General features: G+C 32.7%; 3 protein-coding genes and 1 pseudogene across 3 annotated transcripts; all 4 read left to right on the forward strand.

Moving 5' to 3' along the window:
• The first annotated feature begins 528 nt into the window (after positions 1-528).
• LOC141691405 (uncharacterized) lies at positions 529-1,086 on the forward strand. Its single transcript, XM_074496146.1, has one exon. It carries the CDS (start codon positions 529-531, stop codon positions 1,084-1,086), a length of 558 nt encoding a protein of 185 aa, XP_074352247.1.
• A 1,010-nt stretch (positions 1,087-2,096) lies between these two features.
• On the forward strand, positions 2,097-6,411 carry LOC141692704 (BTB/POZ domain and ankyrin repeat-containing protein NPR1). Its single transcript, XM_074497624.1, has 4 exons — positions 2,097-2,802; positions 3,359-4,103; positions 5,413-5,616; positions 5,814-6,411. The coding sequence occupies exons 1-4, from the start codon at positions 2,296-2,298 to the stop codon at positions 6,095-6,097; spliced, it is 1,740 nt and encodes a 579-aa protein (XP_074353725.1). The 5' UTR covers positions 2,097-2,295; the 3' UTR covers positions 6,098-6,411.
• A 316-nt stretch (positions 6,412-6,727) lies between these two features.
• Positions 6,728-8,732, forward strand: LOC141692836 (UDP-glycosyltransferase 73C3-like; annotated as a pseudogene).
• A 381-nt stretch (positions 8,733-9,113) lies between these two features.
• On the forward strand, positions 9,114-12,588 carry LOC141691406 (nucleosome assembly protein 1;2-like). Its single transcript, XM_074496147.1, has 11 exons — positions 9,114-9,159; positions 9,280-9,308; positions 9,398-9,472; positions 11,002-11,094; positions 11,179-11,236; positions 11,315-11,376; positions 11,471-11,655; positions 11,752-11,926; positions 12,011-12,054; positions 12,229-12,439; positions 12,571-12,588. The coding sequence occupies exons 1-11, from the start codon at positions 9,114-9,116 to the stop codon at positions 12,586-12,588; spliced, it is 996 nt and encodes a 331-aa protein (XP_074352248.1).
• Positions 12,589-20,930: the final 8,342 nt, after the last annotated feature.

Consider the following 20,930-nt stretch of genomic DNA (forward strand, 5'->3'; position numbering starts at 1 on the left):
GTTTCTATAAATAAACAAGAGTTTCCAAAATTGAATGGGATTCTAAAGTCAAAATTAGTAGTTGACTCTTCCTTGCTCTTACTGGGCTGATCCGAGTGAATTTTGAAGTGTAGACCATTCTCTAATCAAAGATAATCTCGTTATCTTCACGTGGGTTGTTGAATCTCCCAAATCTGATGCGCAGAATTCAAGATACGGCCCAAACAATAAGTCTTGCCTGTGTAGCACAATAAATCCGAATTTTCTTCTAATTTAGCTCCAATCCTTTCCAATTTAAAATTCTTTATTTCCTACAATAAAATATTACAAACTAATTAATAAAGGTCCAATTAAATGTAAAATATAATCAATATGGGAACAAATATCATCTAAAATATACATAAATATATATTCTATCAATGCTCGAAAGTGTGGTGAGATTATTTCTCTTTGTTGGGCCATCTGTAGGTCTCGAAATCACCTAGTCTGAAATCAAAAATCAACTACAGTAAACAAAGTGATTGCCACAGCAAAGCAATACCTTACATAATGGAAAGTAGCCCAAAACAAAGTTTCTATGATTCCGCTCCAGCCACAGGTGAAGGAGATAAAGCAACAGCTTGGGTAAAGCCTTTACCAAATACAGTTAAGGTGTCTGTTGATGCAACCGTGTTTGAAGATCGTGGTGGTGTTGGTTTTGGATTAGTTGATAGAGACTCTGATGATTTACTGATTGAAGCAAGAGCAATAGTAGATCCACACTTAATAAATCCGATGCTGGCAGAGACAATGGCGATTAAGAAAGTTCTAAACTGGATAGATGGAACTCCATGGCAGCGGGTAATGATTAAATCTAATTGCCTAGCTGTGATTCAAGCAATCAGGTGTACTACTTCCATGCGATCACATTTTGGTCGGTTTGTGGAGGATTGTCGAGTGTTCATGCAACGACTCAACAACATTAGTTTGTTTTTTGTTAAACGATCTGCGAATACGGTGGCTCACAAACTTGCTAGGCAGTCCTATATTTATTCAGGTCGTGTGTTTGATAGGAGATCTGTTCCTATCAAAATTAAAAAATGTATTAATTTGGATTTAATTCAGTAATAATATTCCCAACTTTTTGTTAAAAAAAACTACTAATCCATGCCATGAGAGCGAATTTCATCCGATCAATAATCATTTTGCATTATTCTATGCACATTTATTAAGGAATAAACCCTAATTTAGTGGTAGAAATTGAGATGGGGTATATAATAATTAAAAATTCAGTTTTTTTTTTTGTAATTAGTAACGACAACATTATTCAAAATCGATATAATTTAAAAAATTACATACATTAATTTTCCAAGATCAACTATGGCTAAACAAAGTTTTTATAAATTTTTAAAGAAAAATACCAGTTCAAAATATAAATTCATATTTTTTCAATACATACATTTAGAAAATTAAATTCAGTACCTTAAATTTGTCGAACTAGCCCAAAAATATGTCATTGTGTACAAATCACATCACATCACATCAATCCCCAGTTAATCTCATTTCTAATCATGTACGCTTTTTGTCGACGAAACAGAGCCTAATGTGCAATATGTGTCGCAATTTGCCTTTCGCACATTGCTAACAGACTCAGAAGTGGGCTGGGAACAAAGCCCAAAAACGAATTTTCTTTTTTATACTACCCCTTGATAAATAACGTTATGTACAATTGAAAATAATTGAGTTTAGATGAGTCAACTGCTTCTCTGACATTAACCCATCACAGTCACAGACTCACAGGCTTAATAATTTACTACTCCATCAACGATGCAATTTAACACTGTTTGTTGACATGTACAGGGTAAAAATTGCTTTCAAGTTATTCAACCGTCTTGTAAATATTATAAAATCAAGTTGAGTTTAATTTATTCAAATATCTAATTGAATTAAATATAAATACTCATTTCACATCTAAATTATCTGGTTTTTAATTCAGAACTCCAAATTCTAATAATAAGATTCTAGATAAATTAAAATTCGTTATATTTCTGGTACGAAAATTGTGCAAAAATATTTGTGCTACTCATTGTATAGAAACTGAAGTCGCACCAGCTTTAGCAGTCAATGTTAGAATATAATAGAAAGCGTACTTCCATATTTTCAAACGTCACCCACGCCTTCATTTCTTCTTCTTCTGTAGACATATTCTCCCCATCTGACGGCACCTCCTCCCTCAAACTCCTATACACACACAATCAGTCACACAAATTCGAATATTTTACGAAACGAGCCGGATATGTAACCGAATCATACTCCTTGCAGTTCAACTTGTTTAACATGGACACACAAACACCTCTCTCCGATTCAAACGACAGCACGATAACCAAACTCACCGACTCATTCTCACACGAAAACAATGTATTATCAATGAATCGTCTCTCCGAGAACATCCAATCGATCTTCTCTCCATCTTCTCCTGACTTCGATTACTTCTCCGACGCTAAAATCGTCTCCTCCGACGGCCGAGTCATTCCGGTTCACCGCTGCATATTAGCGGCGAGGAGCGCCTTCTTCAATTCGATTTTGCGTGAAAAAGTAAGTGATGCGATTGTGAAATTGGAATTGAAAGAGTTAGCGAGAGAGTATGAGGTGAGTTTCGAGGCGGTAGTTACGGTATTGGCGTATATGTACAGTGGAAAAGTTAGACAGTTACCGAAAGGTGTGTGTGTTTGTGCGGATGAGGAATGTGATCATGTGGCGTGTAGGCCGGTGATTGATTTTGTTCTGGAGGTTTTGTATGCTTCGTTTGTTTTTCAGATTTCGGAGTTGTTTGCTGTTTGTCAGGTAATTTTTAGATTCAATTTGCTAATGTTTTTTTAGTTTTGTTGTATTTTCGGAATTGAATTTGAATTAGTAGTTGCAAATTTGAGTAGCGTTTGTAGATAATTGACTCGTTCCTAATTGCAATTCTTACTAATCATCGGAATTTAATACTAATGTGTAGTTAGAAATTTATTTAAAAATTTATGTAGCAATTTGTAGATACTTGATCCGTTCTTAATTGCAATTGTTACTTCATGAATTAACACTCATTGATTAATGGTTTGTGTTCAAATAAATAGTTCTGTTTTTTTTGGTTAGATTGTGTGTAGAAAGTAAATTAGTAGCTGATATAGTGGTTTGTAGTTTTGCATTTATCAAAACTGGGAAGTCATAATTCGACTCATGTCATAAAAAGGTTAATTGAGTGTGAGACTGAGTGATAAGTACGATTGTCAAACAACCGCTGCAAATTTAGAGCAGACATTTTCAAAATAGATACCAACATTAGCTCAGCTTGAACAGATTTACTAAGAAAATAGTTCTTTCCTAGTAATTTTCAACTCTTTATTAATGACAGAGTCACCTTCTGGACATTGTGGATAAGGCTGCAGTGGATGACATTTTAGTGGTTTTGTATGTGGCAAACATGTGCTGCAATGCTTGTGAGAAATTGTTTACGAGGTGTATGCAGATTGTTGTCAACTCTAATGTTGATAGTGTAACTCTTGATAAAGTTTTGCCTGAGAACATTAAAAAACGAATTATGGATTCACGTATAGAACTGGGATTAATTGGTCCTGAAAGCAATAATTATCCGGACAAACATGTTAAAAGGATACACAGGGCTCTAGATTCAGATGATGTAGAGTTGCTAAGAATGCTTCTGAAAGAGGGAAATACCAGCCTTGATGATGCTTGTGCACTTCATTATGCTGTGGCTTACTGTGATGCAAAGACCACAACAGAGCTTCTTGATCTTGCGCTTGCAGATGTAAACCATACTAATTCTAGGGGTTATACCGTGCTTCATGTTGCGGCAACTCGCAGAGATCCTAAGATTATAGTATCACTTCTCACAAAGGGAGCTCGACCTTCTGATCTCACTTCAGATGGAAGAAAAGCCCTTCAGATATGTAAGAGACTGACTAGAGCTTTGGATTACCGTACTACTGAGAAAGGAATAGATTTTCCCAAGGATCGTCTATGTATAGAGATTTTGGAGCAAGCAGAGAGCAGAGATCCATTATTAGGAGAAGCTTCTGTGTCTCTAGCTATGGCTGGTGATGATCTGAGGATGAAGTTGTTGTACCTTGAAAATAGAGGTGAGATATTCTGTTATTTAATAAAAAACTATATGCAGGTCTGCTTATTACTTTTCTTCTGCAATTAAAAGAATATATAATTTTATAGCCTCGTGCTTGAGTCTGAATCTCTGATTACCATTATTCTGTGGAAGTCATCTTTTTCCTCACAATTTGCTGATGCTATAATTTTCATCACCTGGGAGATTCTTTCTGATCAATCTGATTGTAATTAAACCCGTTAGTGTCATCCTATAATAGATCTTCTAGTTGGTAGTTAAAATCGGACAACCATCCATAAGGGCCAAGGTACAACCAGAAGGTGGTGTAATGTTGATCTAAATACAGTAGTCTGATTCCTGCTCAAGCATATAGGATTAAAGGATGAAGGCTTATAGAAGGAAAGTAATGTATAATATAGTGCAGCGTCGTGGATTCAGTCATCTCGAAAGTTTCTGTTTCCGAAAACCCTTCAAACTATCCCTGATTATTTGGAAAACATCATCTAAAAGAGTAAGATCAAGCAAACAGACCATTTTGTATATTGTTCAGGACTTCTTAACCTTCTTAGAGTTTACTTGTTACTGAAGTGGCAGTGAACAGGTGTCCTTCAAGTTCCGATTACTGGTGTAGTTTGATGCAAGTCTCCCAACTCTAGTTATCTCTTGTTCACTTTCACATATCATTGATTTTGTAAGTTGTGTAGCTTAATCACATGCCTTATCCTAGTACTTCAATGTTTTTAGCATTTTGCCATGCTTTGATCAAATTATCAAAACAAATATATAGAAAAAGGCAGTACATGCTTATTGCTTTAAGAGCACATAGAGGACACCTGTGTAATGTCGAAAGATGACAGAGACTCTACAGCCTTTTCTTATCTCAGAAAGGCATTACATATCTCTAGATGATTCCAGTTAACATATTTAATAGTGCCTGTTGCTCTCCAAGGGAATCCAAGTGGGCCACGCACCTACAAATTATGTGTCTTTCTTTATTCTCAATACACCAATTGAAAGTTTCTGTTAGAAGTTTACAGAAATATTAGTTGATTTCTTTTCTGTAATTTTTATTTGTCTATCTTCTGATCTGCACTCTGCAGGACATATCATCATTATTATTATGAACGGTGATGTATAATTGATGTATAATTGACTTAACCAGAAACCTCTTTTGCCTTCTCCTTTTATTGTTCGTGTTGAATATTGCATTTCATTCATCTGTTTGCAACCACTGTTTTCACTTTTTTTCTTGTTAGCTATTTTTTTTGCTAAATTCTTGTTAGCTATTTGCCGCTACTGTAATGATGACGAGTCCTCTGCACTTACAGTTGGACTTGCAAAACTGCTTTTTCCTATGGAAGCTAAAGTTGCGATGGATATTGCTCAAGTTGAAGGCACCTCTGAATTTCCATCAGCTGGTATGATTTCCAAAGTTATGTCTGATGCTCAGAGGACAACAGTCGACTTGAACGATGCACCTTTTAAACTTAAAGAGGAACATCTGAATAGGCTAAGGGCACTCTCAAAAACCGGTAATGATCAGTTTCAATTCTTTATTACTTGCACACTCGAGCAGTTGAGCTATAGCAGGCGATTTTTACTTGAGACATGCACGGTGCCTTGATAAATTGAACTTTACGGCATGAATAATTTGCTACATTATAAATAAATCAACTTTACTCAGCAACTGAGCTGTAGCTGATCCTTGTTATGTTGTGCACTTACACAGTTGAACTTGGGAGGCGATTTTTCCCTCGATGTTCACAAGTGCTCGACAAAATTATGGATACTGATGATCTATCTCAGCTGGCTTACCTGCGGAATGACTCCCCAGATGAGCGAGAAACGAAAAAACAAAGATATACTGAGATTCAAGAACTGCTTAATGAAGCATTCAGCGAGGACAAAGAGGAATTTCATAGGTCTAGCAACCTATCGTCCAATCTATCATCTTCCGCCTCATCTACATCCCCGGGCGTAAAGCCTAATGGTAGCCCCCCTGTCAATAGATAACAGTTTCTGTATTGATGATAATAGTTAAGTACATCTCTATGTTATTTGTCACATATTTTAGTTTTCTTCTCTAGCCTCCTCACGTTTACCATAAAAGGTGTCATCCGTTCTTTGTATTATGCTTCATTTCAATTTGTTGTAGTCAGATTAAAGCACACTCATATGATAAAAAATGTTACACCAGAAAGAAATGTGGTTAAGGGAGTACAGTTTCTCTGATATAAATAGTTTTTCCAACTGTATTACTGTGTTTAGAGTGCGAGGTCCTTAAGCCTAACTCAATCGTTTACTTTATAAACAATTTTATCTGACCAGAGGGCTTCTTTGTTGAAGAACTTCCAAGTAGTAGCTTACTTGTAGTTAATCTATCAACAAGATGAGTGATGAGTCGGGGTTTCATTCATCATCTCAATACAGCCAAACAAACAAAAAACAAGAAGTCATGAGCTGATAATATACAAAACATATTCATTAGCAGTTTACCATATAAAAATCATTTCAAATAAAAGGATATTATATTTTTCAGCAGTATTTTTTTAACATGTCAATTTTTTTAAATTTCGGTAAATAATAATGAGGTGGATTGTCATTTTCCTGGGGGTATTTTGGGAGTTGGAGGGTGTTATTTTCTGCTGGTACAGATAACAATTTTATTCACGGCTCCAAGTAGTATCTTGTGATCAACGAATTTCATATGATCAGTCAAAAGTTTATTACAGTCTACAAAGAACAAATGAAAATAAGAGTCAAATGTAGCAGTTTCTGTAAAGGATAAGACTTTTCATGGCGGCTGGCTAACCCCCCTGGTGATAATTTTTTCGTAGTTAAGTTTATCTTTTTGGCCATATGTATCCATGTGACTTGTGAGTTGTGACTCATGGACTGATCAACTTGTATTCTTACAAGTAAGACAGCTTATATTAAGAGGCCCTATCTTCATTCCTTGATGTGCCCGGCAAGTAAATTGTTTGGCACAACACAGTGTCACATTTGTGCGTGGATTTAATTTGGCCTAGCAGTAATACTTTGTACTGAAATATTAATCGCTGTCTAACTACATGTGTGCAATAATGGGTTCACAGTCACAGCAGCTTCACTTTGTTATGATCCCTTTAATGTGTCCAGGCCACCTCATTCCAATGATAGACATGGCTATACTGTGCACGACGCCATGTTGTTGTCACCATTGTCACCACACCTCACAATTCAGTCCGTTTTGGCTCAACCATAAGTCGAGCTATTGAGTCTGGGATGCCAATTCGCCTTCAAGTAAGATTCCCGTCTAAGGAGGTTGGAGTGCCTGAGGGATGTGAAAGCCTTGACGAACTGCCCTTTTAGAAGGATATGTCTGTGAACTTCTTTTCTGCGGTAAGAATGTTACAAGAGCCGGTGGAAAAGCTTCTTGGAGAGGTAAGGCCTAGTCCAAGCTGCATAATGTCTGATAAGCACGTGTTCTGGACAGCAAAAACTGCAGAGAAGTTTCAGATTCCCTGGATCATATTTGATGGAACGAGTTGTTTTACACAATTATGCACAGAGTTGCTGCATACTCAAAAGTGCACGAGAGTGTTTCTGACTCGGAAGTCTTCACTGTACCCGGTCTGTCTGATCCTATTGAATTTACTAAAGCTCAATTGCCAGGTTTATTTAATCCAGGTTCTGATCCCCCTTCTATGACCAACCTTCACAAACAAATAAGAGAAACTGAACTAGGAGCATACGGGGTTGTCATTAACAGTTTTGAGGAGTTAGAAAAGAGTTATGTTAGCGAGTATAGAAGGCTGAAAAGAGATAAAGTTTGGTGCATTGGTCGTTTATCTTTATGCAACCAAAGATAGCTTAGATAAGGCCCAGAGAGGAAATAATGCCACCATTGATCAATACAAATGCCTGGAATGGCTTGATACTCAAAAACCAGGTTCTGTAATCTATGCATGGTCTTGGAAGCCTGAGTAGTCTTGCACACGAACAGCTGATAGAGCTTGCTCTAGGCTTGGAGGCATCGGGACATCCATTTGTATGGGCAGTAAGAGCTGGAAGTAAACAAGAAGAGATAGAGCAATGGATAATAGAAGATGGATTTGAGGAAAGAACAAAAAGGAGAGGCATTTTGATCCGAGGTTGGGCGCCACAAATCCTAATTCTGTCACACTTTGCAATTGGCGGATTTTTGACACATTGTGGATGGAATTCGACAATTGAAGGGATTTGCGGTGGTGTTCCACTGATTACATGGCCATTGTTCGCAGAGCAGTTTTTTAATGAGAAGTTAGTAGTGCAAGTAGTAGAGACTGGTGTGAGTGTTGGGAGTAAGACTGTTGTGCAGTTGGGTGAGGAAGAGAAAGCAGGAGTGAATGTGAAGAGAGAAGATGTTAAAAGGGTTATAAAATGCATAATGTGTCAAGGAGAAGAGGGAGATAATAGAAGAAGAAAAGCAAAGGAGTTTGCAGAGAGAGCAACTAAGGCAGTTAAAGGTGGATCTTCTCACTTCAATATGACATTGCTAATTCAGGACATTATGGAACAAGCTCATAATTATATGTTAAAGGAAAAGAATGATGATTAAGAATGTATCTATGACATAAATGTAGAATTTGACTTGTTTGTAAACACTATCAAAAAATTATCTCAATGACACCTGTTTGTTAAATTATTAAATTATAATATCACACAGTTAAAGAAGTGTATAATCTTTTACATGAAAGCAAATGAGCAAATTTATTTGTCCAAAAATAGGAAAACTAACGTAAGAAAACCACTGATTTTGAACTAACGTTTCCAATTGATTTAACCATGTGAAAACATTCTTATGGAATGAACTAGAAAATAATATAAAAATGGGAAGTTCAGATTTACATTAAGAGCTGAATTAAAATAAAGAGAAAAAAATATGATGCTACCAAACCTGAACATCATTTTCTGTACAAGTATAAAAATTTCCAAGTCTTCACCACAGACATAGCACGCATAAAGTACAGGAGGTTTTTGTAGTTATATTATCACTCTCAAAACTGCAATGGCAAATAACAACAGCTCTTTCAACATGTCCAATCTCGAGTCTGGTAAATTTTGAAATCTTATTGTTTCATATTTCAATCTATAAATACATATATATATATATATATGCTACCAATGATCTGCTTCTGTATCTGCATTTTATATAATGTTTTTGTCTTGTGTAGCTTTGATAATGAACGCTGAAACTGACAACGTGAGTTGTTCACTTTGATGTATCAATATAATTTTTATATTCGTATATATTTGTCGTAAAATTGTGATTTAGTTTGAGTTTTGTTTTAGAATTCCTTCCAGAATGAGCTTGATAATCTCCCTCCTGAAGTCTTGAAACGTATTGAGGCGCTCAAACAAATTCAGGTAATTTTTTAATACTGTGTTACTTGTTAGGCTTAATTATAACTTAACCCTTAAATATGACACATTGTACATATAAACCCCTAAAAAAAATGTTGTATATTTTAACCCTTCAAGTATGAGATTTGTTCACTTTAACCTTTTTTTCAAAATTTCTTCCAATACTACCCTCAACCTCAATGGTTATTATGTCCGCAATCAGATACTTCAAGGGCAATATTGTTCGTCAATCATTTTCTTGTCATTTTTATTTATTAAATAATATAAAATATATATAAATGTATAATATAATAATTAAAAATGTATTATATTTAGTTTACTTTCGGTGAATATTACTAGAATTATTTATAAATTTTGCTCATAGAAAAAACTTGCAAAATTTTAATATACTAATAATATCTTAGAATATATGCAATTATAACCAATATAAATTAAAACTTATTTGATTGTATAGACTAATTAATATGATAAATAATATTATTAAAAAATTAGATGTTAAGTAATTTTAAATAATTTTTCGCAAGAATCAAAAAAAGTATATAAAAATGATTAAAGGTTAAAATGTACAAAATTCATATTTTAGGGGCTGAAGTATACAACCTTTAAGGGTAATATCGGAAAAAAAATTAGCATAAGGGTCGAAGTGTACACAACATATAGTTAAGGGGTCAAAATGTATAATTTTTTTGTTATGTGTATATCAGGTTATACTTTAAGGGCTAAATTATAATTAAGCCTACTTGTTATGTGTATTTGTGTGTTAGTATGATCACTACAGATTGTTATGTATATTTGTGTGTTACTATGGTCACAATTGATTGTTATGTGTATTTTTGTATTAATACAGTTACGATACTATTTAATTGATTAGTCATGTGCAATTTAGTAAGTTACAACTAGAAAATACTTTACATAATTTCTACATTTTTATCCATTGACACTTCTCAAATTTGTATTAGGTTACATGTTTGATTGGTTGTATATTTGTATATCTTAGTTGATCATGTATACTAATTATGATAAATATCATGTTTATCGATCTATGATTATATTGTTGTGATGATGATTATTAATAATAGAAAATGGTTACACTACTTTAGTTCAAATGTTCAACATATTGATCAAATTTGTATGATTAAAATTACTTTGTTGTATATAGTTTATAAGTTATAATCATCATGTTTTATTATAATTTTTTTTTGTATTTTTCTAGTATGTCGTTATTAGTGCACGTTACTAATGAAAAAATTAACTTGTTAACTTGTATAGAGCCGACGTGTATATAATTAATCCCAAGTTTTTAGAGTTTTCGAATTAATTTTTTTAAATGTATAATCTTTCCTTACAAGATGAATTAACTTGTGTCAATTGATTTTATATGACGTGAAATATCATAAGTTGAAATTTTTAATTGGGATCTATTATATTTAAATTTTACATGTTAATTTTTTTCCCGTTGATTACTCCATAAACAAGAATTTCAGGAAAGTTATTTATTACGCTAACTATTTTAACAAATTCTTCGTAAACAGAACCAACATGATGAGTTTTATGCAAAATTTTTGGAAGAAAAAACAAAACTTGAGGCCAAGTATGAAAAATTTTATCAACCACTTTATTGTAAGGTAATATGAGTCTTTTATCACTACATTAATGTAATATATGTGATTTAAAAAATATAATAAAACATTCTAATTCATGATTTACAGAGGTACGATATCATTAATGGTGTCGTTGAAGTTGAAGGGATTACGGAAAATGATATAGGTAAGCTTTATTTTTTCGTAATATCAATAATTTCACATTTGTTATGTCAATGTTAATATCTTTAATATTATCATTTAGTGAAAGGTGTTCCCAATTTCTGGCTCAATGTAATAAAACATAATGACATTGTTGGTGAGGAGGTAAGCAAAAATTTATATTATTTATCTTAATTTACATAATGATTAATCCAAGTTAATTATGACTAAATGTGTCTTATCTGTTTAATCAAAACAGTTTACTGAACGTGACGAGGGAGCTCTCATATACCTCAAAGATATCAAATATAGCAAATTGGTTGATGAAAAGGGATTCAAGCTCGAGTTTTTCTTTGACACAAATCCGTACTTCAAGAACTCAATTTTGACAAAAACTTATCAATTAATTGATGAATATGATCCAATCATAGATAAGACTACAGGGTAAAGTTAATATATTTTATTTATCTATCTAGTAATTATTTTTGAAAAATATTGCTTCTTTATTGCGAACAACACAATAATACTCGTGCTTTGTAGGACGAAAATAGAATGGTATCCGGAAAAATGTTTGACCAAAAAAATTATTAAGAAGAAGCCGAAAAAAGGATCTAAGGATGCTAAGCCAGTCACCAAGACTACGAAATGTGAGAGTTTTTTCAACTTTTTCGATCCACCTAAACTTCCTAAGATTGACGATATTGATGATGATACTGTAAGTTCAACACTACTACTAGGTACATATTTAATTAAGCACAACCTTAGTATTTATATATTTATGCTTTAATATTTTGAACAGGCTGAAGAGTTTCAGTATTCATTGGACTTTGATTATGAAGTTGGGTTAGTTTTATTTTATTTTGCATTATAATTTAATATATTTTTTTTATAAATTTGTTACCATTTTTCTTGGGTTTAAAGATTTTTTTTATTTATTTGAAGGTAGTTGATAAACTATATTTAAATGATTCAGAAACCTTTAACATCGAAACTAACATTTATATTTGTGTATTTTAGATTAACCATCAGGGAGAAACTTATCCCTCAGGCAGTGTTGTGGTTTACTGGCGAAGCTGATCAAGTAACATATGGAGATTTTGTTCATGACGACGAAGATGATGAAGTTCATGATATTGTCTTGGAAGGTGAAGAGGACGATGAAGACACCGATGATGATAATGAGTATGAGGAGGATGAAGAGGTAGATAATGAGGAATCTAGTAAGAAGGTAATGATTTAATTAAAATTGTTTAACTAAACTTTAAATCATTCACTTGGACTGAAAACATATACAGTATAGTCATATTTATTTTATTGTATAACATGTTCTGATAGTTGTTCCTTTAAAATTTAATTTAGGACGATGAAGCTGCATAATCAAACAGAATGATAATCACCTCAAAAATGATGAGCATATGTGTTTCATTGTTGGGAGATCAGCTTGAAGGTTTATAATAAACAAACAATTGTGATGATGGATTCGTATGCACGGGGCATCATTTTTTAGAGTTCATTCGAGTTTATTACACCTGAAGATTGTTTATTAATCATGTAGTTCTATTATTACACGAATGTTTATTTGCCCTGTAATTCTTTAAACATTTCTTCATAATTATTTCATTTCTTGTGTCCAAGGAATGTTATAGCCATATTTGTTATGATAATATTTTGTTCTTTTGCAACTTAAAATTGATTTGGTTTGTTTAATAATTTTCCATCCATTTTTGTCACTTAAGAGTTGTCACATTTTAAACCAACTATCATAATAACCCGTGTGAGACACTAGTCAATTTGTAAAATTTTTTGTGTACCCTGCAGTGACTATTTTCTTATTGGTGAATATTGTGCAATGCCTCATGTATATCAAATATAAGTTGATTGCTTATCAATGTGTGTGATTTTTATGTAAAACAACACCGATGACATAATATTTCTACTATAGCTCATTAAGCAAATTATAAATTTTCTTGTTTGTGTAGAGTAATTTGTATTTACTGAAAGAATATAAACATGGTAGTCAATGTACGTTTAAAATAAAAAGATTAAAACGTAATCCATAAAATGTCGTGTTATGATCACAAAGAGTAAACTAAACATTAACACATATGTTAAATGGAGAGTTGAGCAAAATTTTTGAGTTTTTGTCAAATAAACTATGGGTAATGAGATATTTTTGTGTCAGGTGAGTAATGAGTTATTTTATTACTAAAGTCACTACTAACTTACAATTACGTTGCTCAATTAAAAAGGATTAAAAATGCATAACTCATGTTGTAAAGACTCGTAATCATAATATTTAACAAAGTAAAATTTACATAACCGTTAAAATTATTTGATTTTATTGGAAAAATGTTTACGTCTGGGTTGATGTTATATCATTGTCAATGTCATAATTTATTAACTAATGTTGAACCAGTATTCTTAATTTTTAATCATTTGAATAAAGTCCTATTCTAATAAGACGTCAAATAATTGTCAATTTCATAATTCATTAATTAAAATTTACTTAATCCATCTAGTTCTTAACACATTGAATCTGAAAATTGGAATTATTCCCCTAATTTTTAACACATTGAATTTCAAATATAATAGACCATTCTTACTTTCACAACATAAAAGACTTATGTTGTTCTCTTCTAGTGTATCAAAGAATCTGAATATTGCATTAACATTAAATTTTTTATAGTTAGTAAAGATAAAGTAATATGTGCATACGTATGTAAATTATTGTTTGTTATATTGTCGAGGGAATTATGTTGGTCTCTTTTATTTTTATGGTAAATATCTTATTAGTGTATATGTTTAATCATTATTTACATCTATTAAATCAAATGATTACTCAAATTACATGAATTTATATTAGTTAAAAAATTACAATTATTTAATAAATAAATTACAGTTATTTATATATATAAATGTGTGTGTGTGTGTGTTATAGTTGTTAGAAAATTGGAAGTTTGGAGCTTTAATATGGTAGGTTCCTTACGTAATTTCTGGAAATTTCATATATGGATTTAAGTAATTTTCTTAGCGTAATCCATTGAGAAATAAGTACAAAGATATTTATTTATTTGGAGTACATGTGTTGTGTATTGTCTAAGTTAGGATCAAGGGCTTGATATTTTGCCTCAAGGCCTTGATACAAACAAAAGTGTTTTAAAAGCATTTACTGTCATAATCAAGGCCTTGACAAGAACGATCTAAAGGCCTTGAGCATCTTGAGTCAATGCCTTGACCTGATAAACATATACATAAATTTATAACAATATATAAATAAGATTAAGGATTAGTGTTATGTAAATAATAATAATTAGGCTCTAAAGTGTATATTTTATATATGATAATATATACTCCTTGATAGAAAAAAGGAGAGATTAGAATCCTAACTAGCCCCTCTTTTTCTCTCTCCCAAATATACATACGTATACATAGATTTTCCGGGTGAATTGAGGTATGGTCATTGTTGAGCTTTACCAGCCTGTGACAGATTGCGCTGTTGTTGTTTTATCCTGGAAGTGAATTCACGACATCCTAACACAACAAAGGTGGGGTGGATTCTTCAAGAACAGTCGTGTCTTTTACAAGATTCAGTGACTCATCTGTTATACAATATTAAAGTTATAATATTTATAAGTTTTCTTTCTCGTTATTGTTTAATATAGTTGTTTCTGATTATCAAATTCGTTTTACCTTCGTGATTTGTTTTGTTGATTGGTTTTGATTGTCTATTCTTGAATTTTGATTTGATTTGAATATAATTGCCTTATTGTTACTTGTTATAAAATTTACCAACAGTAGTCGTAGTAGCACTAACTAACTAAAGTCCATATCTAATCATGGTTATGATATAAAATAATTTATATATTGTAAAGACTAATTATTAGTATTCATACTTTTTTTAAGAATTCGAAGGAAAACTTGTACAAAAATCTTCATTCAAATCATTTTCAAATTTCGTTAATTAATGATTCTAATCATTCTTCTAATATTAATGTGAAAACATTGTATATTATATTCCTAAAATTAAATATTTTTCAATATGGATAGAATTTTGTAAATATCAGTCAAACTTGTTATAAAATGGATCAAATCAAATGGCATATTATAATATAGTTTTAATATTTATTTAAACAATTCTAAATATTTAAGTAATTTAAAGTATTTGTACGGTAAATTCCAGAATTAAAAATTAGCTTCCTCAATTAATATTGCTCATCTAAACTATTTTTTAAAATATTTAATACTATAATCTTTCTCATGATTACATTTAATAATCTATCATATTGAAAAATTATGTAAAATTTAAAAATTTCATTCATAAATATTTGAATATAAATATATTTTTAATTTAAATTATACAAGAAATCATCTATATTTTTTTAAGAATCATCCACTTCCTTACCATTTTCCGAATAACATAAATCAATGAAAATCTAAATTTTATTTTATAATTGTAGGTTAACTTGTTTTTTTAAAGAATAAAATGATGTAGTACTTTGGAATTAACTCTTTACAAATTAACCATCATCGAACAATATTATAAAGCTAGTTCAAATGTGAAATGTAAAAAATTAATCAATTTAGCATATTGTCGTAGTTTTAGCAAATCTTGTTACAATTTATGTCAAATTTCGAATGCTTTTAAAAATTAGGTCAAGTCCCAAAAATAATAATATACTACGTTTGATGCATTTTATCAATTGACTTTGACTTGATCTTATAAAGACCTTTAACCTATTTGTTTTTTTTATTAATGTAAGATATTATAAATATTTGCCCTTATTAGTAAGATATTCTCGTCGAGATTGTAATTTAAATTTAAATTTTATTTTTTATTGGAAAGGTACAAGATATAATTTTAAACTAAAAATTAATTAATAAATAAGCTAATGATATGTTTATGTACTATAATTAACCTTATATTGTTATCCGGTAATAATACAATTGTTTAAGGGGGGTTGGATACAACTGTATAGATGTTTTGAACAAGTATAAAAATATAACAGTTCTTTATATTTCTGATCAAAACTGTTACAAACTCTCTCACGAAATACTGATGTTCTTAGAGCTGCTAGGTCGTACAATACTCGAGTTAATCACTATGTGATGACCTAAACTGTGTTTATATATTACACAGCTGCTACAAATCAATCTGAGATATGTATTATCAATTACTAACAGAAAATGATACATATCTTTAACCGAACATATAAAGTCCTATAACTCAGAACGTAATAGATATCCATCCCTCAAATTAAGGAACAGAATCAATCTTCACAGCTGGCCGCCTTCAGATGCTGATGACATACAAATACTGATGATGCATCAAATCCTGACGACACATCAAATACTGATGACATCTAAAACGCAGTCAGATCCTGAGCTTCTTCTGATCATTGAGAATCAACACGTAACAATCTCCCTCAATTTATGCTTAATATAATGAAGCACAAATTCCATTCTCAATGATGCTAAAACCAATTACAAAATGTACAAGAAGTAAAACTTACTTCAGTATCCTAAGATAACTGATAGTTGTTTTCAGAAAGTTATTCAACCTTTCTTCCTTCTTGTCTTGAAGGACTTTAACAAGTTTTTTCTTCAACTCTCTCTTATCTTCAGTATCTTCTCCAAGCTGATAGATGGCTGATCTCAGTTTAGAAATTGAGCTTTTATTCAATTCCAGATCACCAATCAGTATAAACCTCAAACTGACATCTTCATGATCATGACTGAAGGAACTAAGGATTGTCAAAAAAAACTTTTAGAACTGCAGCTCCCTTTTGTATCTTCATTTCTTGACCAGTATAAGTTCTGTATATAGGAACATAATCACCATTGTATGTATCTTCTTTGTTCATGACTCTTCTTTTGATACTTTCAAGTATCATAGAAGACCAATTTCTGGTGACATTATTCTCATCTCTAAGAAGAGAGTGAATGTATTTCAACTCTGTCACAATCTTCATCAAAAGTTGCTGCAAGGTAAAAGTCTTTACTTTACCATCTCTCAAAAAGTACGGAATCTCCTCTCTGACGTTATCAATATTTATCTTTCTATATAAAATCTTCACGGCTTCAACTTTTTCAAGATGTGAAGAAGTAACTCTTTCACCGAGATTGTCAGTCATAATATTTGTGTCCAGTAAATCAGACCTCGGAACTTCCATTCCAGAATGGCCAGTACATCCTCTGGTTCCAGTTTTGACAAGCTTCAGTCTTTCATTATGTTCCACCCAAGAAGGTTTCTTGATGGACTTTTCAACATCTTTCTATTCTGAAACATAATCTCGTAGTCCTGCAGACACATATTTAATATGTTTGAACCCTTTAGGATAACTGAATGAACCAACATCTTTCAATCTTCTATCTTGTTTTCTGATAGGAGCATAACTTTTAGGTAGATCACAAATCTTTTCTTTTTCTTTATGTCATTGCTTTCTCTCTGAATTTAGAATTCTCTGCATATAATCACCACATGCTTGATCAGCCCTTGTCAATTCTTTCATGTTCATCAACCTCTGAATTATGAGAATCGACTACTGTAGTAAGAACCAATTGATCCAATGCTTTGACCACCTTTTCATCAGTGTCAAAATCAGCTATCAGATTTTCAGTATCAGAATTTGTTTTATCCTCAGGAATTTGTGTCTGCCTTAAGAGTTACATTTACATTAGTTATATCAACTTGAGCAATGTTAGTGGTTGATCTTTTCTTCCTTTGAACAATCATCTCTTCAGTCTTCTAAACTTCTTCTGTTAATTCATGTCCTTGTACAGGAACATAACCTTCTTTAGATAAGACATTTAGGAATTCAGAAACAATTATAACCATTTGACTTGGTTCAGAAGTCTTTCCTCTTCCTCCTCTTCCTCTAACACTTATAGATCTTCCACCTCTTTTTCCTCTTTCTTTAGAGGTTTTGACTTCAGCCTCAATTTGAGCCATTAACTCTTTCTGTTGCATAACTGCTTCTTTAGTTGTTAGATCATGAAATTCTTCAGTTATCATTCCAAAAGCATTCCTAGCATTCTTTTGCTCAAACTTTTTATCTTTGTAGTACAGAACAATCTCTTCTCCTGTTTCCTTGTGTCTGTAAGGAAAGAATAACCCCTTAGCATCTGCAAAGTTAGAGATTGTAACATCACCAGTCTCAGGAGCATCATCAGTAGCCTTGTGCTTGGCTTCATGAGCACCAGTAGACTTTCCTTGTCCTGAAGAAATAGATCTTTTAGAATGTTGAGGTTGTTGAGCAGTAGGAACAATTGGAACATTGGCAACCGGATTTTTATCACCATCACCATCAATATCTTTATCCTTCAACTGAATAGAGTCAGGTGTACATTTTTTGGCAACTATCTTCTCCCCCTTTTTGGCATCAGTATTTGAAAGAAGAGAAAATAGAGCATCCAGTTTATCAGCCATAGAAGATACTTTATCTTCCAAAGAAGAAAATCGAGAATCCATGCTTTGTTGAGATTGAACCACAACTTTAATGGCAGTTTTCACACTTATGAGTTCAGCTGAAGAAAATGGATTAATCATGAATGCATCAATCTTGTCCTTTAAACTAGCATGAGATTTCTTCATATTAGCAAGTTCAGAATGAATTCCTTTCACAAAAATAGTAGAGGCCTTAAGATGCAATTTTAGATCAGAATTTTGAATTTCATCATATGCCATGTGAACATGTTGCATACCAACAGCAGATGAGATATAAGTATTTGCATTTCTCCAATTAAAATCCCATTCAGTTTTTCGAAAGTGCTCAGCATCAGCATTATGATGAGAAGGATTTTCACTGAAATGTGAAGAAAAATCAATATTGGACTTCTTAGATGCATCAATAGAAGTCTTAAGCCGAGCTGTGTTAGAATCATCATTGTCACTATCATCATCAAAATCAGAACTAGACAGACCCTCAGAAGAATTTGCAGAACTAGGCAGGAATGTTTTGCCTTTAGAAGAATCCTTAGCAATAGGTGTCTGTTCCTGATGAGATCATGAAACATAAATAAGGTAACACCTAAACTCTCTTTTCTTTTCAAGTGATCTCATCACTTCTCACACAATATATTACTTTCGAGAGTAATATTTTTCTCACAGAAGAAAGTTTATAAGCAAAGAAACACTTATAAAATTATTTTATCAAAGCTACCTCTCCTTTTTCCAGTACTAGAGACTGCCACTCAAAAAATTAATTTTCTCTCATAATATTTTCACACAGTCTCACAGAATAGCACAGTCACACATTTGTCAAAGAAATAAGAGATGGCTGAGAGGAGTAGTATGCTTGTCATATAAATAGAGGTAACCTCAAACAAGAGACTATTTATAATTATACGAATATGAAGAACAATGTAAGAGAATAAGCAATACCTGAAGGTGAGTCCTCAAGTGGAAGTGATGATAGTGGAGGAACAAACAACACATCAGGATGCTTTAGCAAACTAGTCAGCAGCAAGGGATCATCAATAGTAGCTGTTGCAGTGGAAGGATGAACAACATCAGGATTTGACTTGTCAAGAGGATGAGATAGGCCAACATCAGCACTTTGAACTAATGGTTTTGTGGGGCCTGAGGAATATGAGATGCTTCAGTAAGTGTGGGTGAAGGTTCTTGTGTACTCTCTTAAAAAATAGGATCATTGATAACTGCATCCACCTTTGACAATTCATCCTGATGAGCCTTCTTGTCCTTCAATAGTTGCTCAAAATCAGCAAGAAGATCACCTTGAGCAAAATCAACAATGATTTGTGCAGCCTCTTGGTCTGCATCTTCCCTTTGAAAAGATGGTTCTTGTGTGACTGGATGTGTCTCAGTTGCTAAATCCCTTTGAGACTTAGGTTCTTGTGAACTGACATCCATAGCAGAGGACTGAGCCTTGTTCTTCTTTCTGATGTACCCAACTACTTCTCCACCTTTTCTTTTCAAGCTGCTCTTTTCAGTTGTCTTGGGCACATCAGTTTCTTTGAGCACTGGAATCTTTTTGAGCAGAGCACTAGCATTAGTAGTTGGCTCCTTGGTACCAGTAATGTCAACAGAGTCATCAGGATTTTCAATTGTTGATTTATTGATCTTTAACCTAGACCCAATGGGCATCTGATCATCATAATTAGAATCACCATGCATGATCAGTCTTCTCTTCCTGACTGGAAAACATCCTTCTTTCTTCTCACTCTCACTCAGTAAGGCATGTAGAGCTTTCTGTTCAGATTTAACATAATTCTTAACTAGCCTTTTCTTTGTTACAATTGATGCCTTTTGGGAGACACTAGAGGAGGCTAATTTAGGGGTTGGATGAGAGTGCTGTTTAGGAGAAAAAGTGCTTGGGTTAGAAACAAGATGGGCAGTGTCTTATCCCACAACATCAGGAAGTGTTACAGAGATGCCAGCATCAGGATTTGCAGGCACTTGTGTAGGAGTAGGTCTATTTCTCAACAGAAATTTCCTGACCTCCCTAGGCAGGAAAGGAGGTCCTGAAAAATCATTTTTTCATCCCTTTTAATGTGATCAGTGATAGCTTTTTTAGAGATTTGAAACACATGGAGCAATTCATCATTATCAAATTTAGCATTAGGGCATAGAAAATTGAAAATCAATTGAAAAAAATCTAGTATACCCTATAACTCTTGATGTATCTGCTATTCTAGTAATTATGAATTGAAGTGTAGTATTTCCATAGTCAAAATTACCAGAGTAAAGGAGAGAGTACCCA

The sequence above is a fragment of the Apium graveolens genome, chromosome 10 (assembly GCF_009905375.1).
Source record: "Apium graveolens cultivar Ventura chromosome 10, ASM990537v1, whole genome shotgun sequence".
Classification (NCBI taxonomy): Eukaryota; Viridiplantae; Streptophyta; class Magnoliopsida; order Apiales; family Apiaceae; genus Apium; species Apium graveolens.